Source organism: Eriocheir sinensis, chromosome 13, assembly GCF_024679095.1.
Source record: "Eriocheir sinensis breed Jianghai 21 chromosome 13, ASM2467909v1, whole genome shotgun sequence".
Lineage (NCBI taxonomy): Eukaryota > Metazoa > Arthropoda > Malacostraca > Decapoda > Varunidae > Eriocheir > Eriocheir sinensis.
This window is the reverse complement of record NC_066521.1, coordinates 21,931,460-21,955,363: the sequence shown is the minus strand read 5'-3', so window position 1 is coordinate 21,955,363 and position 23,904 is coordinate 21,931,460. Positions and strand designations below refer to the sequence as shown.

Here is a 23,904-nt window from a genome sequence, read left to right as displayed (position 1 = left end):
TCGGTCGGGTTCTCATGAGCGTTTTTTGGGTTCACGCTATAGAAGAAGGGTCAAACTTCCACCAGGGCCATAAAACTTCCCTTGGAAATGCCCCACAACTCCTATGAAAGCTTTAATGTGAGTGCTGGGCCGCTGAAGTGTTTTAAAAATGAACTAAATGCATGCGTAACCTTTCCAGAGTTCGCCAACATGACCGTTTTCGATGTCCTGCACGATGAGGCAACTTGGAAGGATCCTGCCGTGATGGACGCCTTTCAGAAGATGGTGACGAGCGGGGTGCATCAAAGCGCCTGCTCGATGCGCGGAGGGGTCGAGTTGAAAGCGGTGAGTGCCTGTGCCGCGGTGCTCTCATGTCAATCCTTGCACGTGTATTGTTGACGGGTCTTAAGGGAGTGTTCTTAAGCCTCTTTCACACTGTGCCGACTCTGGGCATACGAGGTCTTGGGTGTGAAATCTTGATGTGGAAGTGTCGTATATGATCGGAAAGACTATGTGCGACCCTTTCATGTCAACATTTCACACCCAAGACCTCGTGTTCCCGGAGTCGCTGCATGGGTTGTCGTGGCCCAGAGTCGGCACAGTGTGAACGGGGCTTTAGACGCCTCCACCTCTCATATCAAGTATTTTCAAAGGCCTCACAAGCCTCCGTTTTCTCCCTTATCTTCCTTTCCTCACGTCCTTTCTTGAGAAGCTATTTTTTTTTGTCTCGGCTCAATTTTCCAGTGTTTTTTTCTTCTTAAATGAATACTATAACCGACTGCGTGCATATAAATCTATTCCTTATTCTTTCTACCAGTTCACAGTAGAATCCGTTTTCTCCTTTCTCTTCATCTTTTGATAATCTAATTTAAGTCTCTGCTCAATTTTCCAGTTTTTTCTCTACTTAAATGATCATACTACTACAACCTAAGGCTCTCAAACCAATTGCATATATAAAACGCCATTTCTCATTCTTCCCAGTTCACAATTCCTTCCGTTTTCTCCCTTCTCTTCATCTTTTCGACAATCTAATTTACGTTTCTGCTCAACTTTCCTTGTCTTTCTACTTAAATGATTACCTACAACAAGCCAAGGAAACCAATTCTTACGTGTTGATATCATGGTTTAAACTCTATAGTAACCCATTCATCCCTCCCTCCTCCTATTACTCTTCTACAAGTTCCTAATGCCTTGCCTTTTTTCCCTTATCTTCCCCTTCCCAGGACAGCGAGAATGTGCCGTTCCCGTCCTTCAATGCCCTCACACCAACGCCCGGAAAGTGTATGAAGTCTTAGGGATGAAGAGGAGGCGCCAAGGAAAGAAGATGGAGGGGATGAGAGAGGGAAGAAGAAGGGCTGTGATGAGCGTATGAAGTCTTAAGGATGAGAGGAGGAAGGATGAGAGGAGGAAGAAGGAAGGAAAAAGGAAGAAGAAGGGATGCGATGAAGGAAAGAGTGGAATCAGGAGTGGGCGAATTGAGAGGGAGGAAAGGTTAAAGGGAAGAGGAGGGAAGAAGGAAAAGGAAGAGAATGGAGGGAATGAGAGAGAGGGAAGAATGGAATCAGGAATCGGTGAACTGAGAGAGGGAGGAAAGGAGGTTAAAGGGAAAGGAAAGAGAGAGGAAGGCCCAGGAGGAAAGAAGAAATGGAGGAAGAAAGTGGTTTAGAAGGCTTTTGGATTCCTCCGAACATCCTCTTCAAGACGCCTCAGACCGGTGACCGTGGGCCGGGAGAAGAGTGAAGACTACAATACGGCACTGAATGATTCGCTTTTGTTTCACACCATAAATAAACATGTACTTGTTACCCTATGCTTTATATAAGTCATGTTACTAAATGCCTCACACTCGTCTTGCCGCTCTGAAAATATGTATGTTATTCTACGTTATGTGTTAATTCCAGTTATGTGTATTCCAGTTTAATTATTCAGGATCTGGAGTTTTTGTTTAATCCTTCCTTAGTATGAAGTCCACTGCGAAGGAAAAGCAAATGTGTCAACCAAATCAATAAATAAACGCATTAATGTCCCTACAACCAAACAATCCGTCGCTGCCTAACAACCCAAGTGGTGATCTTAACCCACAACGATTTTTCAGAGTCCATGTCCGACACGACGAGAGAGACTTATGTCAATCCTCAACTTGTTCTCTCTTAAGAAACGTCGCCTCCGAGGAAAACTGATCGAATGTTTCAAAATACTTAATGGCTTTACGAATGTGGACAAATCAAAATCGATGACACTTTGTGAACGAGGAATAATGGCACAAAACTTAAATGTAGACAAGTAACTTCAGACTGCACCAAATTTTTCTTCACCAACGTTGTAGTGCGAGAATGGAATAAGCTCCCACCTTTAGTGGTCCAGTGTAACACGATTGACTCCTTTAAGAACAAGCTCGACCGTCACTTCCTTCCATGCAAAGTTTTGGAGCTATCTGATTAATACAGAATCATTTAGGTTTAAGGACAGATCACCTAGTTTGGACCATGGGGTCTATGTGGTCTAAATCTATGTAAATATTCTCCTTCTCTCTTCTCCTCCTCTTCTCTTCTCTTCTCTTCTCTCCTCTCTCTGCTCTCCTCTCTCTGCTCTCCTCTCTCTGCTCTCCTCTCTCTCTCTCTCTCTCTCTCTCTCTCTCTCTCTCTCTCTCTCTCTCTCTCTCTCTCTCTCTCTTCTCTCTCTCTTCTCTCTTTTTTTTAATTTTTTATTTAAACAGGGCTTTCAGAATATTGTGCTAAAGTTGAAGGTTTTAAGCTTCATCTATCTATAGCTACATACAAGACACATTGAATTACTGCCTAGAAGTCCTAATCCAGCTGTTCACCTCCCGCTTGAAGTCTTGAAGTGACGTGCGATGGTGGAGGTCGGTGTGGCTAACAAGCTGGTTCCACAGGCGGCTGTAGCGGGGCTGGAAGGAGCGGAAGTGGTGTTCCGTCCTGGAGAAGGGTACAGCCACTTGTTCCTGTCTGTGGAGTGCTGCTCGGGTGGAGTGTATGGGGGTTGGGGGCGCAGGGAGCTTGAGAGCTGCCAGGTGGGGTGTGTTTAGGTTGTGTGCCTTGTACATTACACACAGGCCTGCCACATCCCTGCGCTCCTGGAGAGGTTGCAGGGAGCCACGCGCGTGCTGAGGACCTGTGCGCTGTATCAGACGCTGGGCTCTGGCCTGGACACGATCCAGGGTTGCAAGGTAGGATGGAGGGCAGGAGGACCAGGCGAGGGGGGAGTACTCCATGAGGGGCCTACTTGTGCCTTGTAGAGCACCTCAGTCCATTTGGCGTCTACTCGATGGGAGATGCGCCGTACACAGCTGTGTTACCATGCTGCATTTTTTGATATATTTTTCGCATGGGTGGTGAAGGTGAGTCCCGCGTCGAACTCCACTCCGAGAATGGAGATGGAGTCTTGAAGGGGTAGCGTTTTCCCCTCCAGTTGTATCCCCGGCCCGGCTAGATTGTTGATATCTCGCCTGCGGGATATTACCATTGCTTGCGTTTTGTCAGGGGCCAGGGTGACTTGCCAGCAGCCGCTCCAGGCGATAATTTTGTCGAGTGCCATGTTGATGCGACACACTGTGCCTTGCCAGTCCTGTCTGTCGCTGGTGAAGGCAAGGGTGCAGTCGTCAGCGTACGCCTGGGCCTCAGGGATGAGCTGGAGAATGTCATTGAAATAAACATTCCACAGTAGAGGCCCTAGTACGCTGCCCTGGGGCACGCTTGCATTGATGGGGTGCTGGCTTGAGGTGTGGCCGTTAATCACCCACCACCTGTAACGCCCTGTCCTGGAGGTAGTCCCCAATGAGTTGCAGGAGGGCGCCTCGCACACCTAGGCTCTTCAGCTTGGCGATGAGGCCTTGGTGCCAAACCCTGTCGAAGGCTCCGGCTATGTCAAGAGCCACGACGAAGGTGTCGAGTCCCCTGTCCAGCGAGTGGTTCCATGAGGCAGAGTTAAGGAGCAGCAGGTCTGCAGCAGATCTTCCCTGCCGGAAGCCGAATTGCTTGGAGTTGAGGAGATGGTGGGCATCGAGGAAGGCCGTGAGTTTGGTTGTTATAAGGGACTCCAAGATTTTCCCAACAGTTGAGAGGAGGGATACTGGGCGGTAGTTCTTTGGGTCCTGTTTGCCTTTTTTCTTGTATATGGCCACCACTCTTGCTTTCTTCCAAAGTGTGGGCCACTTGGAGGTGGAAAGGATGTTATTGAAGATGGTGGTAAGTGGTAGGGCGAGCTGGCCAGCGCATCTTTTTAGCAGGTGAGGGCTGATGTTGTCAGGCCCTAGGGCTTTCTTGGGGTCTATTTGCATCAGCAGAATTTTTACCTCCTCCATGGTGACAGTGAGACTCTCCAGAGAGGCCCTGGTGAGGGATGGCATCTTCGGGGGGGCGCGGAGGGGATCAGGTACTGACATTTTGGAAGAGAAGTGGGCCGCCAGTAGCTCCGCCTTGTCTTTGTCGCGCATAGCCACTGACCCATCTGGCCTGACGAGGGGTGGGATGGCGTTGTCGGCTGAGAGGCCTTGTTGTTGTTTCACTCCACTCCACCACTCCTTGTTACCCACCGACTGTCCGCTGAGCTTGGTCTTCATTACCTCCTTCCAGCGTTGTATAGCCTGTTTTTGTACCCGGCTCATGTTCTTGCAGGCTTCTCTGTGTAAAGTTTTATTATGCTGAGAAGGATGGGACTTGTAACGCAGCCAAGCCCTACTCTTGGTGTCCGCGGCTATCCTGCTTCTCTCTCTCTCTTCTCTCTCTTCTCTCTCTCTCTTCTCTCTCTTCTCTTCTCTCTCTTCTCTCTCTCTCTTCTCTCTCTCTCTTCTCTCTCTCTCTTCTCTCTCTCTACTCTCTCTCTTCCCTCTCTCTCTTCCCTCTCTCTCTACTCTCTCTCTCTACTCTCTCTTCTCTCTCTTCTCTCTCTCTCTTCTCTCTCTCTCTACTCTCTCTCTACTCTCTCTCTACTCTCTCTTCTCTCTCTCTTCTCTCTCTCTTCTCTCTCTCTCTACTCTCTCTCTCTCTCTCTACTCTCTTTCTCTCTCTCTACTCTCTCTCTCTCTCTCTCTCTCTCTCTCTCTCTCTCTCTCTCTCTCTCTCTCTCTCTCTCTCTCTCTCTCTTCTCTCTCTTCTCTCTCTCTCTCTCTCTCTCTCTCTCTCTCTCTCTCTCTCTCTCTCTCTCTCTCTCTCTCTCTCATAGTCTTGTCTAGTCTAGTCTAGTTTTTATCCCCTTGTTTTTTCCTAGCATTTTACGTATCTCTCTCTCTCTCTCTCTCTCTTCTCTCTCTCTCTGTCTAGTCTAGTCTAGTCTCGTTTTCATCCCCTTGGTTTTTCCTAGCATCTTACGTATCAGGTTCAGATTCAGATTCAGTTATTTTATTCAGTAAAGGTCAGGGGAATTTACAGAGGGGGGAGTTTAGGGTTACATACATATGATTGTACTTAACCTAAAGCTAATACATCACATGCATACATGGAAGAGAAAGTGGGGAAGTAAACAGAGCGAGAGAAGGAGAGAGAGGGAGGGGTGCCGGGCGGACGGGTTGCTACTTTTATTTAAGAGGATCAGATAGAGAGTGAAAGGGCGAGGAAAAGGATGATGGCATGCAGGTTGAGACACGTAAGGTTTGTATAGAACGTACTAGAATAGAGGATATAGGGGGGATAATACAGTTAAGAAAATAAACGACACAATTACAATAGAGAAAATAAAAGACAATTACAATACAATATAATTACAAATACCCAGATAAACATATGTATGTACACAAAAGCAAATAAAGTTACAAATACAGTTACTGATGCAAAGATTATGTCTTGTCAAAAATAGAATAGAGGGTATGGGGGCGATAGATCATAATACATAAAATAGAGGACATAAGGATGGCATATTTGGGTCATGCATACAAACGTGGATGCGTAAAATAAGGAGAATTAGGTAGAATATTATACAGAGATAGAAATACATATACACTGCATACACTATACAATACATATATAATTACAATACAAATACACAGAAAACTCGTACCCTAAATCACTTTCTCTAGGACTTGCAGTGAAATACACACATATATACCCTTCCGCACAGGGGAAAGAAAACAATTACATACAGACAAACACTGGGATAGAGTTCCTCTCGCACTTACGGAGACAAACATGTGTATTCGTACAGACAGACATACATTCAAACATGAGCTGTTGTTGCGCACACCCACAAATGTATAAAACATCGGTATGAGCCTCAGCAGGAATGAACACACACAAACAAACCCGTGTAACTACGTAGTGTTTATATTCGGCGTGCATGCGGGTTGTTGTGGAATGTAGAACGATGTCAGTCCACTTCCTTATAGAGCTTCTTGGAGATCGCCATCGACACTTTCCGCACAGGTGTCGCGCCGATACTCTATATACAGGTAGGCGGTGGCCGAACTGGTAGCGTACTGGGCCCACATTCACCGCGTGATGGACGACGCTGGTTCGAATCCTCACGCTACCACCTCGGATTTTTCAGTCACCGCCGAGTGGCTTAAAACTACCCACATGCTGTCCTGAAGACCACCCATCAACCCGGACTCTAGAGGAAGCCGTCCAAGCGAATCAAGAACGAGTTCCGGGGGGCAGCATGAGCCAATACAAGATGACGCCACTATAAATACTCGCCTGCGCCAGAACGGGCTGGGCCGACCATCAGGCCCCACCGCGAAGACTTGGGCCGACCATCAGGCCCCACCGGGAAGAAGCCTACCGGCGCAAGAGGCTGCAACGTAAAAAAAAAAAAAAAAAAAAAAAACTCTTCCGTTGTCCATCAGTCACCTCTCCACGGGCCTTCAAACACGGAGAGTCGATGTGTGCCCGGAAAAAGGGGAAAAAAAATACTATCCACATCATACGTCGGTGATAGGCAACTTCAACACGGGGGAAAGGGAAGTCCAGCCCAGAGATACAAGTAGAGGAGACGAGAGGCGCCATTCTACTCATTTACTGTGGCTGCTGTGGTGCTGAGAGGACGCTTGGCTTCCGTCCGTGGCGTGTGTAAAAAGACCCCAGTGTTTGAGCATAGGCAAGGTTAGTGCCGACGCCCGTACCATGCAGACCCACCGATGTAGTATATATGAAGTTGTTTTACTGTGCGACGAAGTAGTTTTATGCAACGGAATCCCGAGTTTGGAAGGGTTTCTTTATTCAAGGCCGACGCGCTGGTACTGTTTCTTTGTCTGGTAACAGTTTCCCAGTCGTTGGTACTCATGAACGTGTGTGCGCGATGCGTGTGTGTAGTCTTCTTGCTTTCCAGAACGTTAATCTTATAAGAGTGACTGGCTCTCGTTAGCGGCCTCATGTGATACTTCCAGGACACATGGCGGCGGCGCTGTGGGTGGCGGCGGTGGCTGTGGCGGCGGCCGTGGGGGGAGGCGGCGTCTGTGTCCAGGCGCAGAGTGACCTGCCGCCCATGAGCCACAGCCACAGGGTCGTGCTGGACCAGGACGGCGCCTTCGTCATGTTGTGGTCGCCCCGCGACAACGCCATCGTCATCGAGGTTCAGGTGAGCGAGTCGCGGCGGGCGGCGGCGCACAAAGCCTTCAGCAATCTCTGGCCTCTCATGGAACATCGTCATCGCCTGCCCAAGTTGTCTCAGGAGCAGCTTCTTCGGGTTTTCTGAGACCGGTTTTGTTGGTATCCCCAGGTGGCCGCCAAGGGCTACGTGGGTCTGGGCTTCTCCCCGAATGGCGGCATGAAAGGCGCGGACATCGTGCTGGGCTGGGTGACCGCTGCCGGGGATATGTTCCTGCAGGCGAGTCACTTGTTTATGTTCCTTTGTCATCCTGTTCCACACTCTTAACGACCCCAGGACACTCAGACATGGGTGGACGGTAGCTCAAACCACTGCTGAGATGCTGAGTGCCAGGTCTTCCCGCAGGACCGGTATGCTGAGGGCAACATGGCCCCGAGGGTTGATGAGTCGCAGGACGTGACGGTGCTGGGCGGCTACCAGAACGACACCCACACGGTGCTCAGGTTCTCGCGGCTCTGGGACACCTGTGACGAGAACGACTTTGTGCTCAGTGTAAGTGTTTACATTTAAAACGATTTTCTAGATGCCTACATATTCAGTTTTGTATCCGTGTCAGGAACATTCTTCCCCGGCTATAATAATGTCTTGCACGAGTCCTAAGATGGTGTTTTATACATCGCGACAGGAAGACACGGTGCGGGTCATCTGGGCCTACAGCAACACTGACCCGGCCAGCCAGAATGACGTCATGTACCACGCGGCACGAGGGACCAAGAGTCTCTACCTGAGGTCGCCCCAGTTTGTGATGCCGCAAATGGGCCCTGATGTCAAGACCTGGGACTTCCTCTCACCAAACGTCAGTGGCTCCTCCTGCGTGTGACTGATGGCTTTGAATCCCCGAGTGTCAGTTCAGCAGTACAAACATTCACTGGGCTTTTCAGCTGCACGTAAATTTGAACATAATAACTAATCTCCCTGTAACGTTTCAGGTGAGCTTGCCCGGCGACCTGGACACTCTGTACTGGTGCAAGATCTTCAAGATACCGCCCATGCCTGTCAAGAGCCACATGATCGGGGTACGGTGTGTTCTGAGCCGCAAACTCAGCTCCTGCCCTTCAAGCAAGGATGGTTTGAAGATCGCATGGACTTAATTCAAGTCTTCCATAACACTGTATAATAAATCTATGTCACGCCGCAACCATTTAAGATTTTGAGTATTGAAAGCATGCATACCGAAATGTTGTGTTGGGTTGTGGACATGACTGAAGTAAAGCCAATGTAGGATTGAGGTGGCAGTACTTTTAAAAGCACCTGAACATTTCTTCCTCCCAAGACTCGCCCACTGATCCTGTTTATGTAGGTAATGGAATGTATGGTGACTGACACTGAGAGGCACGAGTGTTTATACCATGTGTTTTGCAGTACGTTCCAGTGATTCAGGAAGGGAACAACGAACACGTGCACCACTTGCTCCTCTACCAGTGTTCTCTGCCAGACAGCGACACACATTTCGAGAAGTGGACGAGCTGGGAGGGGACGCAGTGCTACAGTGCCAACATGCCCCTCTCCTGGAAGCAGTGCAAATCACCCATCGTCGTGTGGGCCATAGGAGGCGACGGTTTGTGTGCCAAGGCATTAAGTTTGTGTCTCCGTCTCCGTGGTTACCTCTGTCCTCCAATCTACAGTGCTGCCTGGTGTCTAGAGGTCCCTCCGATGTGCCCCCTTCCTGCTCTCTCTGCCTCCTTCTCTCCCTCTCTGATCCCCTTCACTCTCTCTTCTCTTCATATGTGCCTACTCTTGGTCGGCTATCGCCTCGACTGTTAAGAAATTGCGCAGAGATTCAAATTTGTCCCACTCAGTTCTCTTTCCCGCTCTCCCTGTCTCTCTCTCTCTTCCTCTCGCCTGAAGCCGCGGTAGACATACTATTGTAACACGTTCAGGATGGTGGAGTCCCTTACTATCCTTTCCTTTTCAGGGGAGATGTTCCCAGATCACGCAGGTTTCCCCATCGGCGAGGAACACGGGGTAGCCACGTACTTCATGATGGAGATGCACTACGACAACCCAAACCTTCGGCAGGGTAAGTTACTGTGTCTGTTCAGTTCTCTTTCGGTTACAAAATAATACAGTACTACGTCCACAAACACACACACACACGGGAACGTCTTTGCTACTGGTGTGAGCGCGTGGATCGAGGGAACATATTTATTTTCGGGCCAAGAACGTCTCTCCGTGGAGGCGTGACACGCATCAAGGATAGAAGACACATACTTTAACTATATCAATAACAAGTCACTTCAATACAAACATCTATAAGGCATAAAACAATAAGCTGTAAGTAGAAATCTTACACTTTAAATCATAATAATAGTAGGAATCTGACCTTTTAAGCCTTTTCCTGCTCTCGCGAGTCATCACCGGCTTTTCACAGGGGTGGTGGATTCCTCCGGCGTTAGAATATACTACACGGAGAACCTTCGGGAGTACGACGCGGGGAATTTGATTATCGGCCACAGGGTTAGTCCCTTCCTCATCATTCCGCCGGGCCAACCGACGTTCATGTCAGCCGGGTTCTGCGACAGCACCTGCACCCAGCAAGTAAGTACCGGGGCCTACAGCTTTTATAGTCTGTTCCACGAGAGCTGGCGGAGATTTTCCTTCAGAGGTGCCCTCGCGGACTTGGCGTCAGTGCTTGAGTGACGGTCTCCGCGCCGCTCATTGGCTGTCGTTTACTTGATCTAAGCTGCTGCAATTTCGTTTGCCATGACAGCCAACCATCTCTCGCTCTCTGCTACCTCTTAAAATCAACACTATTGGTATATGTATTACTAGTTGTGTAATCACACTCTGTACTGCCTGGGGATCGGGATGGCAAGTTCCTCCCTTCTCCTTTGTTGTTTACTTGCAACAATAAACTAGCATTCAATCAATCAATAATATAAATATAATATAATATAAATATAAATAGAAATCAATAATAGTTCAAAGGGCATATATTTATCAATAAAGATATTATTGCATTTTTTTTTATCGGTGCAATCTGTTATCTTACAACTCACAAAACGGTTGTGGAAGGAATACAGAGCCAATTTTATGCGCATCAGAACAAGTTAAGAATTGGCCAATGAGCGCGCAGTACCATCACCTGTGCGACGGTACCAATGGACGCGAGTCCACACCTGAAGGAAAATCTCCGCCAGCTCTTGTGGAACCGACCTATAGTATTTTGTCCTCCTCTCTTTAATTATTCTCGTTTTCCTTCCGTCTCTCTCTCTCTCTCTCTCTCTCTCTCTCTCTCTCTCTCTCTCTCTCTCTCTCTCTCTCTCTCTCTCTCTCTCTCTCTCTCTCTCTCTCCCCCGCACGCCCTCTTCCACCATCTTTCTTTGCCTTCCAGTCTTGTGAAACGTAAGATAGTGTCCAGATTCAACCTTTTCTAGCCGGCTAAACCTCGCATTAAATCCAGCAGCCCCATGACTTTAATCGAGGCAGCCCCTTCTCCTCCACCCCCCTAAAAAACTACCGGTAAAGATTCGTATTAGGTCCGTGCCAGTATCTCATAATCTACTTTATGAAACATCAGTATCTCTTCATATATCTTTTCTACAAACCTTCAACAGTCATGGAAACGCTTTGAAAATCCAATTCAAGGACTTTTTTTTACTCTTGAAAATAGGGAATAATGTTTACGAAAACGCGTCGCCTCCTCTGCTGGCCGCGGCGACGCTGCAGCCGCCGCAGCCGCAAAATAGCTCGCAGATGGCTTAGGGTCGGGGAGCATATTTAAACTACTCCAACCGAACTTTACGACCTACTAACGGGGGGGCTGCGCCCCCCTCGACCCCCCCTTCTAACCAGGGGGGGCTACGCCCCCCCCTCATGTATATGTCACTTATTTCAGCGAGGAGGTATTTCTCGCAACACCCGCTGCAGCGTCGCCGCGGCCAGCAGAGGAGGCGACGCGCTTTCGTAAACATTATTCCCTATTTTCAAGAGTAAAAAAAAAGTCCTTGAATTGGATTTTCAAAGCGTTTCCATGACTGTTGAAGGTTTGTAGAAAAGATATATGAAGAGATACTGAGGTTTCATAAGGTAGGTAATGAGATACTGGCACGGACCTAAAACGAATCTTAACCAAACTACCTCCCCGAACTCTCTGGATCGAGTACTGGCGCCTATGGGCATTAATATCAGTCTTAACATGACTGTAATGCTTCTCAGGGAACTTTGTGCTAGAATATGTTTCCTAACCGAGTCTTTGCCAGGCGTTCCCCAAGGGCGGCGTGCGGCTGTTCCAGGGGCTGCTCCACACACACCTGCTGGGAGTGTCACTCGTCCTCAGGCAAATCCGTGACGGCCAGGAGCTGCCGACGGTCATGAAAGGTGAGTAAGTGAGCGGCAGCCTAAGTGCTCGCCTCTGTTACAGTGTCGGGAAAATTAATCTGTCATAATCGGTTGCTGTTTTCCGATCTTAAATAAATGCAAAACTTATAAGTGTGAGTATGCGGGATTAACACCAGCTAAAATGTTTGCTTAGGCGTTGCAATGTCTTACTTCACTGTTGCTGTTTTCCTATTACAGTTTTACGTATAACACCGCATTATGGACATTATTGCAACGCGTACTATCGGATTACGAGTTTTTGCATTACGTATATGTATTATTGTATTGCGCATAGTATTGTGTTAAGTTTATTATTGCATTTCGTGTATTGATTCACTGTTCGGGTTTCACCAATGAGTCCCATGAAAGTAAAATGATCCACAATATTCCGCTGCCTTCCCTTCCCCAGACATGAACTACGACTTCAACTACCAGAGCGCGAGAGTTCTGAAGCAGGAGGTGACGGTGCTGCCCGGGGACACCCTCATCATGGAGTGCTACTACGACTCCTCCGCCAAAAGAAAGCCGACCTTCGTGAGTGATTGACTGATTGATAATTTATTGTTGCAGGTGTACAACAAGGGAGGAGGGAGGAACATGCCATCCCAATCCCCAGGCAGCTTTCATTGTGGACTCTATTCAGGTCGTAATGTCAGGTGGGCTCAATGTTTTTATATCGGCCTCAAAATGCCGCTAAAAGTGATTATTTGAAAAAGAAATCCAAAACTGCACATGCTTGCTTCGTTCACCCCTCCCCTCCCCTCCTTATGAGCCTATGATGCCCTCTAGCCCCCCCCCCAAAAAAAAAAAAAAAATCTACCAAAATAATGGGCCTGCTATTGTAAGGCTGAAGGCACGTACACGCATAGTCGGGTGCTCAAGACTACCATTAAGGCCATGAAACTATCACCCATGGAAATAGGGAGGCTTACAATCTAAGCAAGAATGTACTTTAGTCCAACCATTTCAAATAGTCCGTTTGGGCGATGGATTCCTTGGGTACTTTCCTTTTCTCTGCTCTGCCACACAGCCCAAACACCTATATTGTCCTCTCATATGTTACCAATAGCTAACATATGAGAGGAAGGGACAGGTGTTGGGACTGTGTGGCGAAGCAGGGGGGAGGAAAGGACCAAAGGAATCGAACGCCCAAACGGACTATTTGAAATGGTTTGGCTATAAGTCGTAGAAGAGTTTGACAACATGATCCCAGAACTGAGTGGCCAGGAAAAGGTCGTGGGTATGTGGATTGGGTCTGGGTAAGGTTCTGCAGCAGCTTCTCTTTGCATACCCTGACACCCTGACCACCCCGTCCCTTCAGGGTGGACTGGGCACCAAGGAGGAGATGTGCCTGGCCTTCATGAGCTACTACCCGCGCGTCAACGTCAGCATATGCGGTACGCGACCCCAGCTGAAAGATGTGGTCGGTGCCTTGGGCGTGGAGGACAACTACGACGGTCAATTGAATAAGTAAGTGTGGTCGCTCACCTGACCTGCTTTCCCTCTCCCTATGACGCTATTTTTCACACACTTTAGCCTTCCTGTTTTGTGGCAGCTCAGTTGTGCTCTTCTCTTTCATAATCACAACTTCAAGCTCATTAAAAGTACAGTGCCAAGCTTTTCTCGTATGAAACGCGTGACTGTGGAATGCGATTTGCATACGAGGAGAGGGAAAGGGAGAGGGAGGGAAGAGAAGGTGTGGGGGGGGGGGAGGGAGAGAGGGGAGAAAGGGAGAGAGGATTAAAGAGGGCAGAAAGGAAGGAACGGGACAGAGGGAAGAGAAGGAAGGGGAAAGGAAGAGAGAGGAGGCGGGGAGAGCGGGAAGGAAAGAGAAAGGAAGTAAAGGGACTGGGAAAGGGAGAGCGAGAGGAGGGGGATCAGAGTGGGAAGAGAGGGAGAGGGAGCAGAAAGGGAGAGAGAAGGAGGCAGACAAAGAGAGGGAGGAGGGGGCACTAACTGAAATCCCTGCACAGGCTCTTTACAGTGGAGGAGATAGACGTGGAGAAGGAGACGCAGATGGCTAATGAGGTGGCGAGCGGAACCTCCACGCAGGATCTGAAGCCTCTTGAGATGTCCCACATGTTTAAGACAATGAAGGTCACGGCGACGAAAAGTAAGTAAAGCAAAGGTAAGATTAGTTTCATACGCTATAGCTGCGCGTGGCCTTGGTGCACATCTCCGTAATGAGGTCAAATGTCAGTACTGTCAAACGCTTCCGGTTAGAAAGGAGATCGGTCGGGTTCTCATGAGCAATTTTTGGGTTCATGCTACAGAAGAAGGGTCTGACTTCCACCAGGGCCATAAAACTTCCCTTGGAAATGCCCCACAGCTCCTATGAAAGCCTTAAATGTGAGTGCTGGGGCGCTGAAGTGTTTTAAGAATGACCCAAAGCTCTCTGATGTAACTTTTCCAGAGTTCACCAACATGACAGTTTTCGACGTCCTGCACGATGAGGCAAATTGGAAGGATCCTGCCGTGATGGACGCCTTTCAGAAGATGGTGACGAGCGGGGTGCATCGGCACTTCTGCTTGAAGCGCGGAGGGGGAGAGTTGAAAAATGTGAGTGTCTGTGCCGCAGTGTCCTCCTGTCAATCCTTGCACGTGTATAGCTAATGTATTTCCACGAGAAACTGGCGGATGGGGTGGTGGCGGCTACGGGGCACCCTGCCACACACTCTCAACACCTCTCGCTTCCTCTCATATGTCAGCTATTTACTAACTTTAAATGAATTTGATTAAATAATTGGATAATCCAGTAAGGTCATGTAATGTTAAGATTATTTCGTTTTTAGGATAGTAACAAAGATTTTGTATAAATACCACGACACTTGACAACGGTTGAATACAACGTTGTCAAGTGTCGCGGTATTTACACAAAATCTTTGTTATCCTAAAAATGAAACAATCTTAACATTACATGACTTTACTGGATTATCCAGTTATTTAATCAAATTCATTTAAAGGCAGCAAATAGATGACATATGAGAGGATGCAAGAGGTGATAAGAGTGTGTGGCAGGGTGCGGGGCGGGGGTGACCCCGCACCCGCCACCACCCCACCCGCCAGTTTCTCGTGGAATTACTATAGCTGGTCTTGGGGGGGGGCGATATTCTTAGACGCCTCCACCTCTCATATCAAGTATTTTCAAAGGCCTCATAAGCCTCCGTTTTCTCCCTTATCTTGCTTTCCTCACGTTCTATTTTGACAAGCTGATTTTTTATGTGTCGGCTCAGTTTTCCAGTGTATTTTTTTCTTCTTTCTTTCTACCAGTTTACAGTAGCCTCCGTTTTCTCCTTTCTCTTCCTCTTTTTGACAAAATTTTGTTTCAGCTTAATTTTCCAGTTTTTTTTTCTCCCTACATGAATGAATGCTCACCCGAGGCTCTCAAACCAATTGCATACCGCATATAAAACACCATTTCTCATTCTTTCCAGTTCACAGTAGCCTCTGTTTTCTCCCTTCTCTTAATCTTTACGACAATCTAATTTACGACTAGGCTGCATTTTCCTTGTCTTTCTACTTAAATGATTACCTACTACAAGCCAGGGCTCTCAAACCAATTCTTACGTGTTGATGTCACGGTGCAAACTCTAGTAACCCATTCATCCCTCCCTCCTCCCTCCTCCTATTACTCTTCCACCAGTTCCTAATGCCCTGCCTTTTCTCCCTTCTCTTCCCCTTCCCAGGCCAGCGAGAAAGTGCCGTTCCCGTCCTTCAATGCCCTCACACCCACCCCCGGGCAGTGTATGAAGGGATGAGAGGAGAAAGAGATCCCAAAGAAGGAAGACGGAGGGGATGAGAGAGGGAAGAAGGACTGTGATGTGCGTATGAAGTCTTACGGAGGAAGAGGAAGGAAGAAGGAAAAAGAAGAAGACGAGGTGGAGGAAGAAGGGATGAGATGAAAGAAAAAGTGGAATCAGGAATGGACGAATTGAGAGGGAGGAAAGGTTAAAGGGAAGAGGAGGGAAGAAGGAAAAGGAAGAGGATGGAGGGAAGGAGAGAGGGAAGAAGGAGCGAAATGAAAGGAATGGAATCAGGAATGGATGATTGAGAGGGAGAGAAGGAAAGAAGGCTAAAGGGAAGGGAAGGGAAGGAAAGGAGAGGACAGAAGAAGGCCTGGAAGAAAAAGAAGGAATGGAGAAAAAAAATGGTTAAGAAGGGTTTTGGATTCCTCTGAACATCCTCTTCAAGACGTCTTAGACCGATGACAGTGGGCCGGGAGAAGAGTGAGACTATACCACTTAACTGAATGATTCGCTTTTGTTTCACAGCATTAATAAATATGTACTTGTTACCCTATGATATATATATATATATATATATATATATATATATATATATATATATATATATATATATATATATATATATATATATATATATATATATATATGTATAAATCATGTTGCTAAATGCCTTTCACTTATCTCGCCGCTCTAAAAATATGCAAGTTATTCTGTGTTATACATATATATCAAGTTATGTGTATTCCAATTTAATTATTCATGATCTGGAGTTTCTTTTTCATTCTTCCTTAATATGAAGTCCACTGAGAAAGAAAAACAAATGTGTCAACCAAATAAATGAACGCACTGATATCCCTACAACCAAACAACCCCTCGCTGCCTAACAACGCAAGTGGTGATCTTGAGCCACAGTGATTTTTCCGAGTCCCTGTTCGACACGGTGTTGTTTTAAAATACCACACTGCGCAGATATGAATGTAAGAGACAAGCAATATTGGTTATGATAATGATTTTTACCCGTTCTTTCGCTTTGTGTTAATCAATTAACTTTTTGTCAGAATCCTCAACTCATGGCGAGAGTCCGTTGACCTTCCTTCACCCAAGTCACGATCGAGAGAAGGACAATGAGGCCAATGATATAAATAAATGGTCATAAAACACTCAGAAACAGGCACGTGGCATCATCCTTAACTACCCTATTAGCGGCTGGCAGTTACAATTCATCAAATACATTACTCCATTCTAATAAATTAACCGGGGCACTACACAACCTCAAAGAAAGCCTGTCAAATGCAGGTGTGTGAGTCCCGAAATGTTTATGATATGACCATCCGACTCCTCGGCTCACGGCAACGACCAAGGATTCTATAGTATATCTCTTCTAGACTCCTTGGTAACGACCCACTCAGTACATCCCCGTCAGCTGATTCCAAAGCCTAGAGGTCCTATGGCGCCCGATCTTGGCTCTAGTCCCACCAAAGGATCATAGAATTCCTTGGTCTCCTCAAAGCCACGTCAGGAAGCGTCTTACGGGCTCAAACATACAATAATATTCTCACCTGCTGGAGCTGTCGACGCCGCCTCTGCAGTGACTCAGCGCTCGTCTTTATACTCTCCTTCAGCTTCATCCCTCTTGGGCGGGACACGGGTTTCAGTGCTACCTCGGCTTAGTCACGTAATGAAACTCGGTAGCTGACGCTTATTCGGTAGCTTCAAATTAATGACACTAGACCGAGGAGTGATTCTAGTCCGGTTGTTGACACGAGGACCTGGGCACTCACTCGCTAGATACAGACATCCGCTCTTCCCTATGACCGCCGCAGCACTGCCGTCTGGTGAACCGTCTGGGGTATTTGCTTCGAACGGGATAAGAAACACTAATGAACAGTAATGGACGGCGCACCTTTTACCTTTTTCCTATATTATTGGATTGAATTAAGTCACTGGGTCAAAGATTTTACTGATATACATGGTACTCGCCTACGAAACTTTCTATTGAACAAGATATTTTAATTTTCTTCTTTCTTCAGAGTGAACGACTGTATGCTTGTAGGGCGAAACAATCTTCTTTCATGTACGTGAACGATTGTCATCCTGTGGCCTTGTTACTGATAGACGCGGTGGTTAAATAACTCTGGCTGCGGCGCGTTACCTAATGAAACACACTCACACACACTTCAGTACTTAGACTAATGCTTACCTGAAAAAGCAAGAAACAGAACAGTAAACTAGAGTATTCAATTTGAGAATATGCAAATCAGGCAATGTTGGTATTTATTTCCCAGGTGTTGCCTGTAGCGCCGTTAGGCTGTCTTGAGGAGCCTCCTGGGCGGCCCCATCCCGTTAGTAGCGCAGGCAAATTTTTATTTATAGTGGCTGCCGTGATGTGTGACTCTTGCTTGGCCCATGCTACCCCCCGGTGCTCCTCTTGAACGAATTCGCTGAAGTTAGGGTTGATTGAAGGTCTGGGCAGCATGTGGGTAATCCGCCACACGGCAATGGTTTGAAAAATCAGCGTTTTTCGGAGAGACTTTACCCTAGGTCCACGGGCTCACCACGCCGCGCCCGCACACTGACCACTTGGCCAGCCCCTCCCTTGTTTGGTGGTTCAGTAGACTTTCCTGCACATCTTAACACTCCGCACCACCGGCACAATGGGTTCACCACACACGCCTTGACAACCCTCCTCCTTGCCTGGCGCACAAAAACGTAAAACAGACAGGGACTCGACCAAGGCGTAAGAAAAGGTTGTGCATAATACATGTTTCATTTATTAACGTCTTATTCAAAATTGGCAACTACAAATCACAAAATATGAACTCAATGCAATTGGACTATGAACACTGAACATAGATTAAATACTCAAGGGGGATATAGTTCGGCTCGAGCCTCCCGTCCGGGGTCAGGGGCCACAGTGACCATACAAATTCCTAGGGCCATACGCGCACGCACACACACTAATGCACGTTAGAGATTAAGAAAAATAGATACTAGCAGTTCTGAGATGTATATCATATATATAGTAACAATCATTAGGGGGATGATGAATCAAGGCTAAAATCACACATCACACATCACTTGGTCCTTTCATGAAAAACACGACTGTGGCTTTTCTGGGGACCCCGCGCGGGAGGCTGCTCTGAGAATGGAGGATTTTTATACAATCAACATCAAGAAACCCACTAACGCACTTCAGACTGTTTTATTTGCCCAAATCTACTCTTTTTACAGTGACCACCGCACAACGCTCCACCCCCCCCCCCCTCGCGGCAGTGGAGAGGCTTCTTTGGGCAAATGCAAATCTTACACTGAATATTTTCAACTTTAATGGCAAAAAGTGGTTACTTACATTAATAAAGGTTATTCTTTATCTTACAAACTAATTTAATCAGAAGCCCCAAAAATTAGTCAGCCTATCACAATTTGGTTAAAATGTCTCAAAATATCTACAAACCGTTCACATCATATTGTTGCAAACTTCAATTAAGTTAGATTATGAATGACTTAATGACCTACTGGTGATTCATGGAAAAGACCACAGGAAAGATAATACAAAAGAAAATTCACATGCCCGCGTTGTTCTGGCTCAGTGTGCGGAATGTATGTATGTAGTGCATGGGTCAGGCTGCCGCAGCGCTCCCTCTGTGGCTCAGGGTCAGGGTCCGCTGCTGCCGGTCGTGATGAAGGCTTAACACTGGCTATATGAACTGTCTTAGCTAGGATATATCGGTAGGAAATAGGTAGATTCATCTTCTCATTGCATACAGTAACTAACCCAGTTATAAAATTTAAATCTGAGAAGCGTAACAAAATAAATTACTGCAATAAGTTATGGAAACGGAGACGTACCTAGTAATGAGGGGAAATTTTGAAGAGATAAAAAAAGTCGCCTTATACAGAAAGCAGGAAAAGAAGGTAGAGCTATGGTATGATACGGGTATGATACGAGAGGTCCTGGAGAGGCTCAGGACCACATGGAACTGGCAGTGACTGACCCGGACTGGATCAGACGGACACTCAAGCTTTAGCAGGACAGTGGGACCTCCAGTAGTCCACCTAATGGTAATAAGCAGCACAGTAAAAGGTCTTCAGCAGAGTCCGTGTGCTCCGCCTGGATCATCAGGATATAACTTTGTGCTTCACTTTCCTCACTTCTGACCTTAAGAGTCTATTTGTTAAGCTTAGTATTTTCGTTCTATTTGGCTCAGGGTGTTTTCAGTGACCTTTCTTGTCGCCTCGCTCTACAAGTATACACAGAGTATCGTCGCGCCGCGGGCAAAGGGGCGAGTCTGTGCCGTGGAAACATCATAGAAACGTCGGGTACAAGCTCGCCCCTCCCCCCAGGGCATGACAGTATTTCCAAATTACCCAAGTTATCTCGGGGGATCATATATGAAAATCCAAGGACTAGCAACAACATTTGGCTACAGAGTTGCTATTCTAACATTGGAAAACATGACTCAATTTATTATTACCCACAGTAGCTCAGAGGATCGTGAAAATTTAGAGGTGGCAATAATAGGTTTGTTATTACGGTACTATTTCTAGTCTAGCGGGGATGCAACAGTCAGTAATGCCGGACACATGGCCCCGCCGCCCCCACCCCCCCTCAAGTTAATGTTTGTCGTTGGCGCTCCTGCAGGGCTCCGTCAAGCTGTTCTCTTCGGGGATACGCAAATCATAGTCTCATAAGGAGTAATACAGAGCACCAGGTATTACTGTATAAAACACCCATAATGTTCGGGTCATCATCGACGCTTAATGAAACAAAATACTCTCAAATTCAACAGATCAGTTAGTTTAGTAGCAAATAAATTTAAAACATATTCCAACCATCAAATACATTACATATTTCCCAATGCCTACGAAACAAGCAGCCTATTACAATAAATAAAAATACTGAAACCAACCGCTAACTTTTCTGCTTATTAAAAAAATTCTATACAAAGCTAAACAGTGTGTCTAGCTGACCCGCCCGCCGGTGTGGCCAAGAGGCGCGGGCCGTAAAAAGAAGAGTGTGAAACCTTGGCTAAAAAGACTTACAAATATCAAAGAATTTCCCTTGTAATACCATTCTTTGTTTTCCTTTTCTTCTTTATTTTTTTTTTTGGCTTAATTTCACGGGAGACTTAAACTATTCACAATAAAATCAGTGAACAAATAGAGGCAAAAAATCTTTTCCGAAAAACATCAACACATCAAAATACTCCACCATTGAGCAGTAGAAATTTCCATCACATGCACAAATCAAAGTACAGAGCCATCCATCTTGGTAGAGGTGGAAATCCCTAACAATTAGAACTATACAGAATCTTTACCAACTAAAAAAAAAATAGAATAAGAAAAAAAATAAGCGATCATACATCCGATTTCAGAAACCTCAAATAAAGTTTATATACACTGTGAGAAATATGAACAGTACGCAACATTAAGTCTACCCCCACAGAAAGTCTCTTATCTTGCACTGCCCTATAGCCGCCTGCACACCCGACACTACCTCTTAATGACTGGCGGTCCAGAACGCGTGATTAAATATTGCCGCAGGGACCGGCGACCCCGACTCTCATCAGATCTTCCCCAGCACGTGTGGCTGAGGTCAGCAGGATGGTGGCGCTATGTTTGTCGTTTGTATATACATTATTTATTATGTATAAAGACAATAAACCTTGGAGCTGCATATTCTCGTAACACTGTGAAGTACACTGATGAAGGGCATCAATTTTATTATAAAATATTGCACAAAAAAGATGCTTCTAGGGAGATTTGTGTAAATTCCTCTACTCCAGAGGGTTTCTACTTCAGCTCAAGGCCTTAAATAATTATCATAATAGAATAATAATAAGAATTATAATGTTAATAACAATATGATGATATAATAATAATAATAATAATAATATAATAATCTAAAAATTCAAAAAGTACTCGTATTATAAATTTTTACACTGTGCTTTAAGACTCACAGAGTCGTACAATATATAATAGTCAAGATTTCAAAAAGAGGAGAAAAATATTTGCTCTTAGAGATTTGTAATTTCTGACTCTACCCTCCCAGCGGCGGTGGCTAAAACAAAGGATTAGTTCATAAGGTCTAATTTATACATAGTGTCTATCTCGCCTTCATTTTGAAAATAGATGAAAAGAAGCCATCACACATCATTCTGATTTATCACATCAATGTGAATCGCATAGAAACACTAATCCAACATATATGTATCCTACAACTTTGCACACATGGACTTTTTTTTTTGTTATTAACTTTGATACATACCTACATACATGCAACTTGGGGAAATCTATCCTTTTGTCATTCTTGTATTAAATCATAAAACTCTGTGAACCCATAAAGTGTACTATGTAATCTACAACGTGTGATGAGAGTTGGCTGCATTTTGGCATAGTTCATCTGGGGCATCGACCATGCATAGTAAACAAAGCTGAAGTCGATTAAAATGATGGCCAATAGGGAGACTTCGGGGGACTGCTAGAAGTGCTGGCCTGTGCTGAGGACTGTTGCTGGACGCTCCTTCGGGCCCACCAGTCTTAACATTAATGAAGATCAAGGATATGTTTTGATTTCACTAATTTCTCTCTAATCCTTCGTCTTTCCTGCGTTCCGAGGATCACGTCTTCTTCTTCCTTACTTCTCTGTGATCTTCTGAAGCCTTTTCCTTGAGTAGCCGTTGTTGTTGTTGTCTGTCGCCGCTGTGTTCGTAATACTTCCCGTCGGTTAAACAAAGAAATCCTTCCTAACCGTCACAAGCAACTGCAACAGAACTTTCGCTCCACAGTGATAGGCACATCTTCATGGTTCATGCCTCCACTCCGTCCGTGCGTCTCCCTTGTTATGGCATTCTTCCCAATATGTTTGTCAACCCCACTCACCACATGACTAGGTTAGCTCCTGGACCCCAAGTGGCTGGCTAGCAGTGGCACTTCTCATCATCAAGCGTGCCACCTTATTTGCTACGAATGGCACTTTCCTCCCGTCACTGCAGCGTAGCCGTTTCATCACTCCATCTTGGCTTGACGTACTCAGTCTGGCATTTCCTGAGGCAGCACTTTCTACATACAGATAAATACACTTCTAATGTTACTTTATTTCAACTTGCAAAAAAAAATAACAGGTGGATGTTAAGAATGTCTGGTGTTTCTCCTCAGCCAAGAGTAGAAAGATGGCTTCATTTACTCCATTCTCCAAGTTGACGTCAAGTAACATTAGAGACGCCTATCTTCAGTGGCACCTTCAATTAATCACCATCCTGATCCTTGGCACTCACGCCATCACAGCCTGGGCTCTGGCACTGTCTGCTCGTGTGTGAGTCACCAAGTACACAACAGCATCTCCCAACTCTGAGCACCTGCTGCATTTGCTTAGCCCACTGCCTGCCTGAGGCCCGACTGCATGGTACACATGGTGGTGAGCACACAGCCTTAGGTATACAGCAATGCACATGCACTGGGGTCTTTGGAGGGGAGTACTAAACTTGTACACATACACAGGGAGTTAGCTTAGCCTCTAGACACTGCAAAAGGCCTCTAGAACTCTGCAAACTCCTTGGCACATTTTTCTGTAGAGGAGATGCGAAGGGCCTCCTCCTCGTAGTCGTCGAAGTTGCTTGTGTCCCCGGGTCCTTTGCATTTTGGAATAAATGGCGCCTCAACCTGAAAGGCACGGGATGTTAAGTATCTGTGTGGGTTGTAGTTCATTATAAAACCTACATTCATTATCAAGTACCTTTACAGAATACAATTAACACCTGCCATGAGTCTACAAGAGTAATACACATAGGGAACATGAAAAAATATATCAGCTCCTACTAAATTACCCGGTTATTATTATGAAGCAATTGACCGTTATATCCATCTGATCTCAAGGCTGTAATGAGGGCTTGTTTATCTGATATTTAAAGTCTGACAGCTTTAATATTTTAAGGTGACTCATATTTATCACAAAGTTTAAATTCAATAAGGTTATAGTCTCAATATTCAAGTACAACTCTAAGAAACTTTCATATTACATTCTTTCTAAGTAAATGAACATATGATATCCTAAAACTAACTTGCAGTGTATCTATTTAATATGTTTGTTATAATGTAAGAGTTAACCCCTTCTGAAGTGGCAAAGTGTTTGAATGAGTAATAAATTTAACCTCCAGCAAAGTGGTTTCCATGTAAATATTGACCCCATAGACCACAGGCCCCATAAACTTGTCCTGAAAAGGAATCATGCATAAAATCCAACTTATCCTACTACTGAATGAAACACCAAAGTGATTAATAACCAAATAAAGTGTAACCGTTA

General features: G+C 45.9%; 2 protein-coding genes across 7 annotated transcripts in view; one reads left to right on the top strand and one right to left on the bottom strand.

The window, feature by feature from the left end:
- LOC126997820 (uncharacterized) overlaps nucleotides 1–22,723 on the top strand; it is a 28,699-nt gene extending 5,976 nt beyond the window's left edge. Inside the window, exons 14-29 of the mRNA XM_050859031.1 lie at nucleotides 179–324; nucleotides 1,690–1,699; nucleotides 7,316–7,506; nucleotides 7,648–7,755; nucleotides 7,882–8,028; nucleotides 8,162–8,332; nucleotides 8,466–8,552; nucleotides 8,899–9,094; nucleotides 9,452–9,556; nucleotides 9,908–10,074; nucleotides 11,739–11,856; nucleotides 12,266–12,390; nucleotides 13,178–13,326; nucleotides 13,830–13,969; nucleotides 14,270–14,415; nucleotides 15,543–22,723. Coding sequence (XP_050714988.1) covers nucleotides 179–324; nucleotides 1,690–1,699; nucleotides 7,316–7,506; nucleotides 7,648–7,755; nucleotides 7,882–8,028; nucleotides 8,162–8,332; nucleotides 8,466–8,552; nucleotides 8,899–9,094; nucleotides 9,452–9,556; nucleotides 9,908–10,074; nucleotides 11,739–11,856; nucleotides 12,266–12,390; nucleotides 13,178–13,326; nucleotides 13,830–13,969; nucleotides 14,270–14,415; nucleotides 15,543–15,614 — 2,078 coding nt within the window. The 3' untranslated portion in view covers nucleotides 15,615–22,723. The remainder of the gene's footprint in view (nucleotides 1–178; nucleotides 325–1,689; nucleotides 1,700–7,315; nucleotides 7,507–7,647; nucleotides 7,756–7,881; nucleotides 8,029–8,161; nucleotides 8,333–8,465; nucleotides 8,553–8,898; nucleotides 9,095–9,451; nucleotides 9,557–9,907; nucleotides 10,075–11,738; nucleotides 11,857–12,265; nucleotides 12,391–13,177; nucleotides 13,327–13,829; nucleotides 13,970–14,269; nucleotides 14,416–15,542) is intronic.
- Nucleotides 18,358–23,904, bottom strand: part of LOC126998185 (cAMP-dependent protein kinase catalytic subunit 1) — a 73,817-nt gene continuing 68,270 nt past the window's right edge. For 4 of the 6 annotated variants that reach the window (XM_050859638.1, XM_050859637.1, XM_050859634.1 and 1 more), the window contains exon 11: nucleotides 23,112–23,264. Coding sequence is in view for 2 of the 6 variants with exons in the window: in XM_050859636.1 (XP_050715593.1) it covers nucleotides 23,139–23,264 (126 nt within the window). In the remaining 4 variants the exon portion in view is untranslated. Of the gene's footprint in view, nucleotides 23,265–23,904 lie in introns of all 6 variants that reach the window. The other 2 variants (XM_050859636.1, XM_050859635.1) reach the window with 1 other exon arrangement.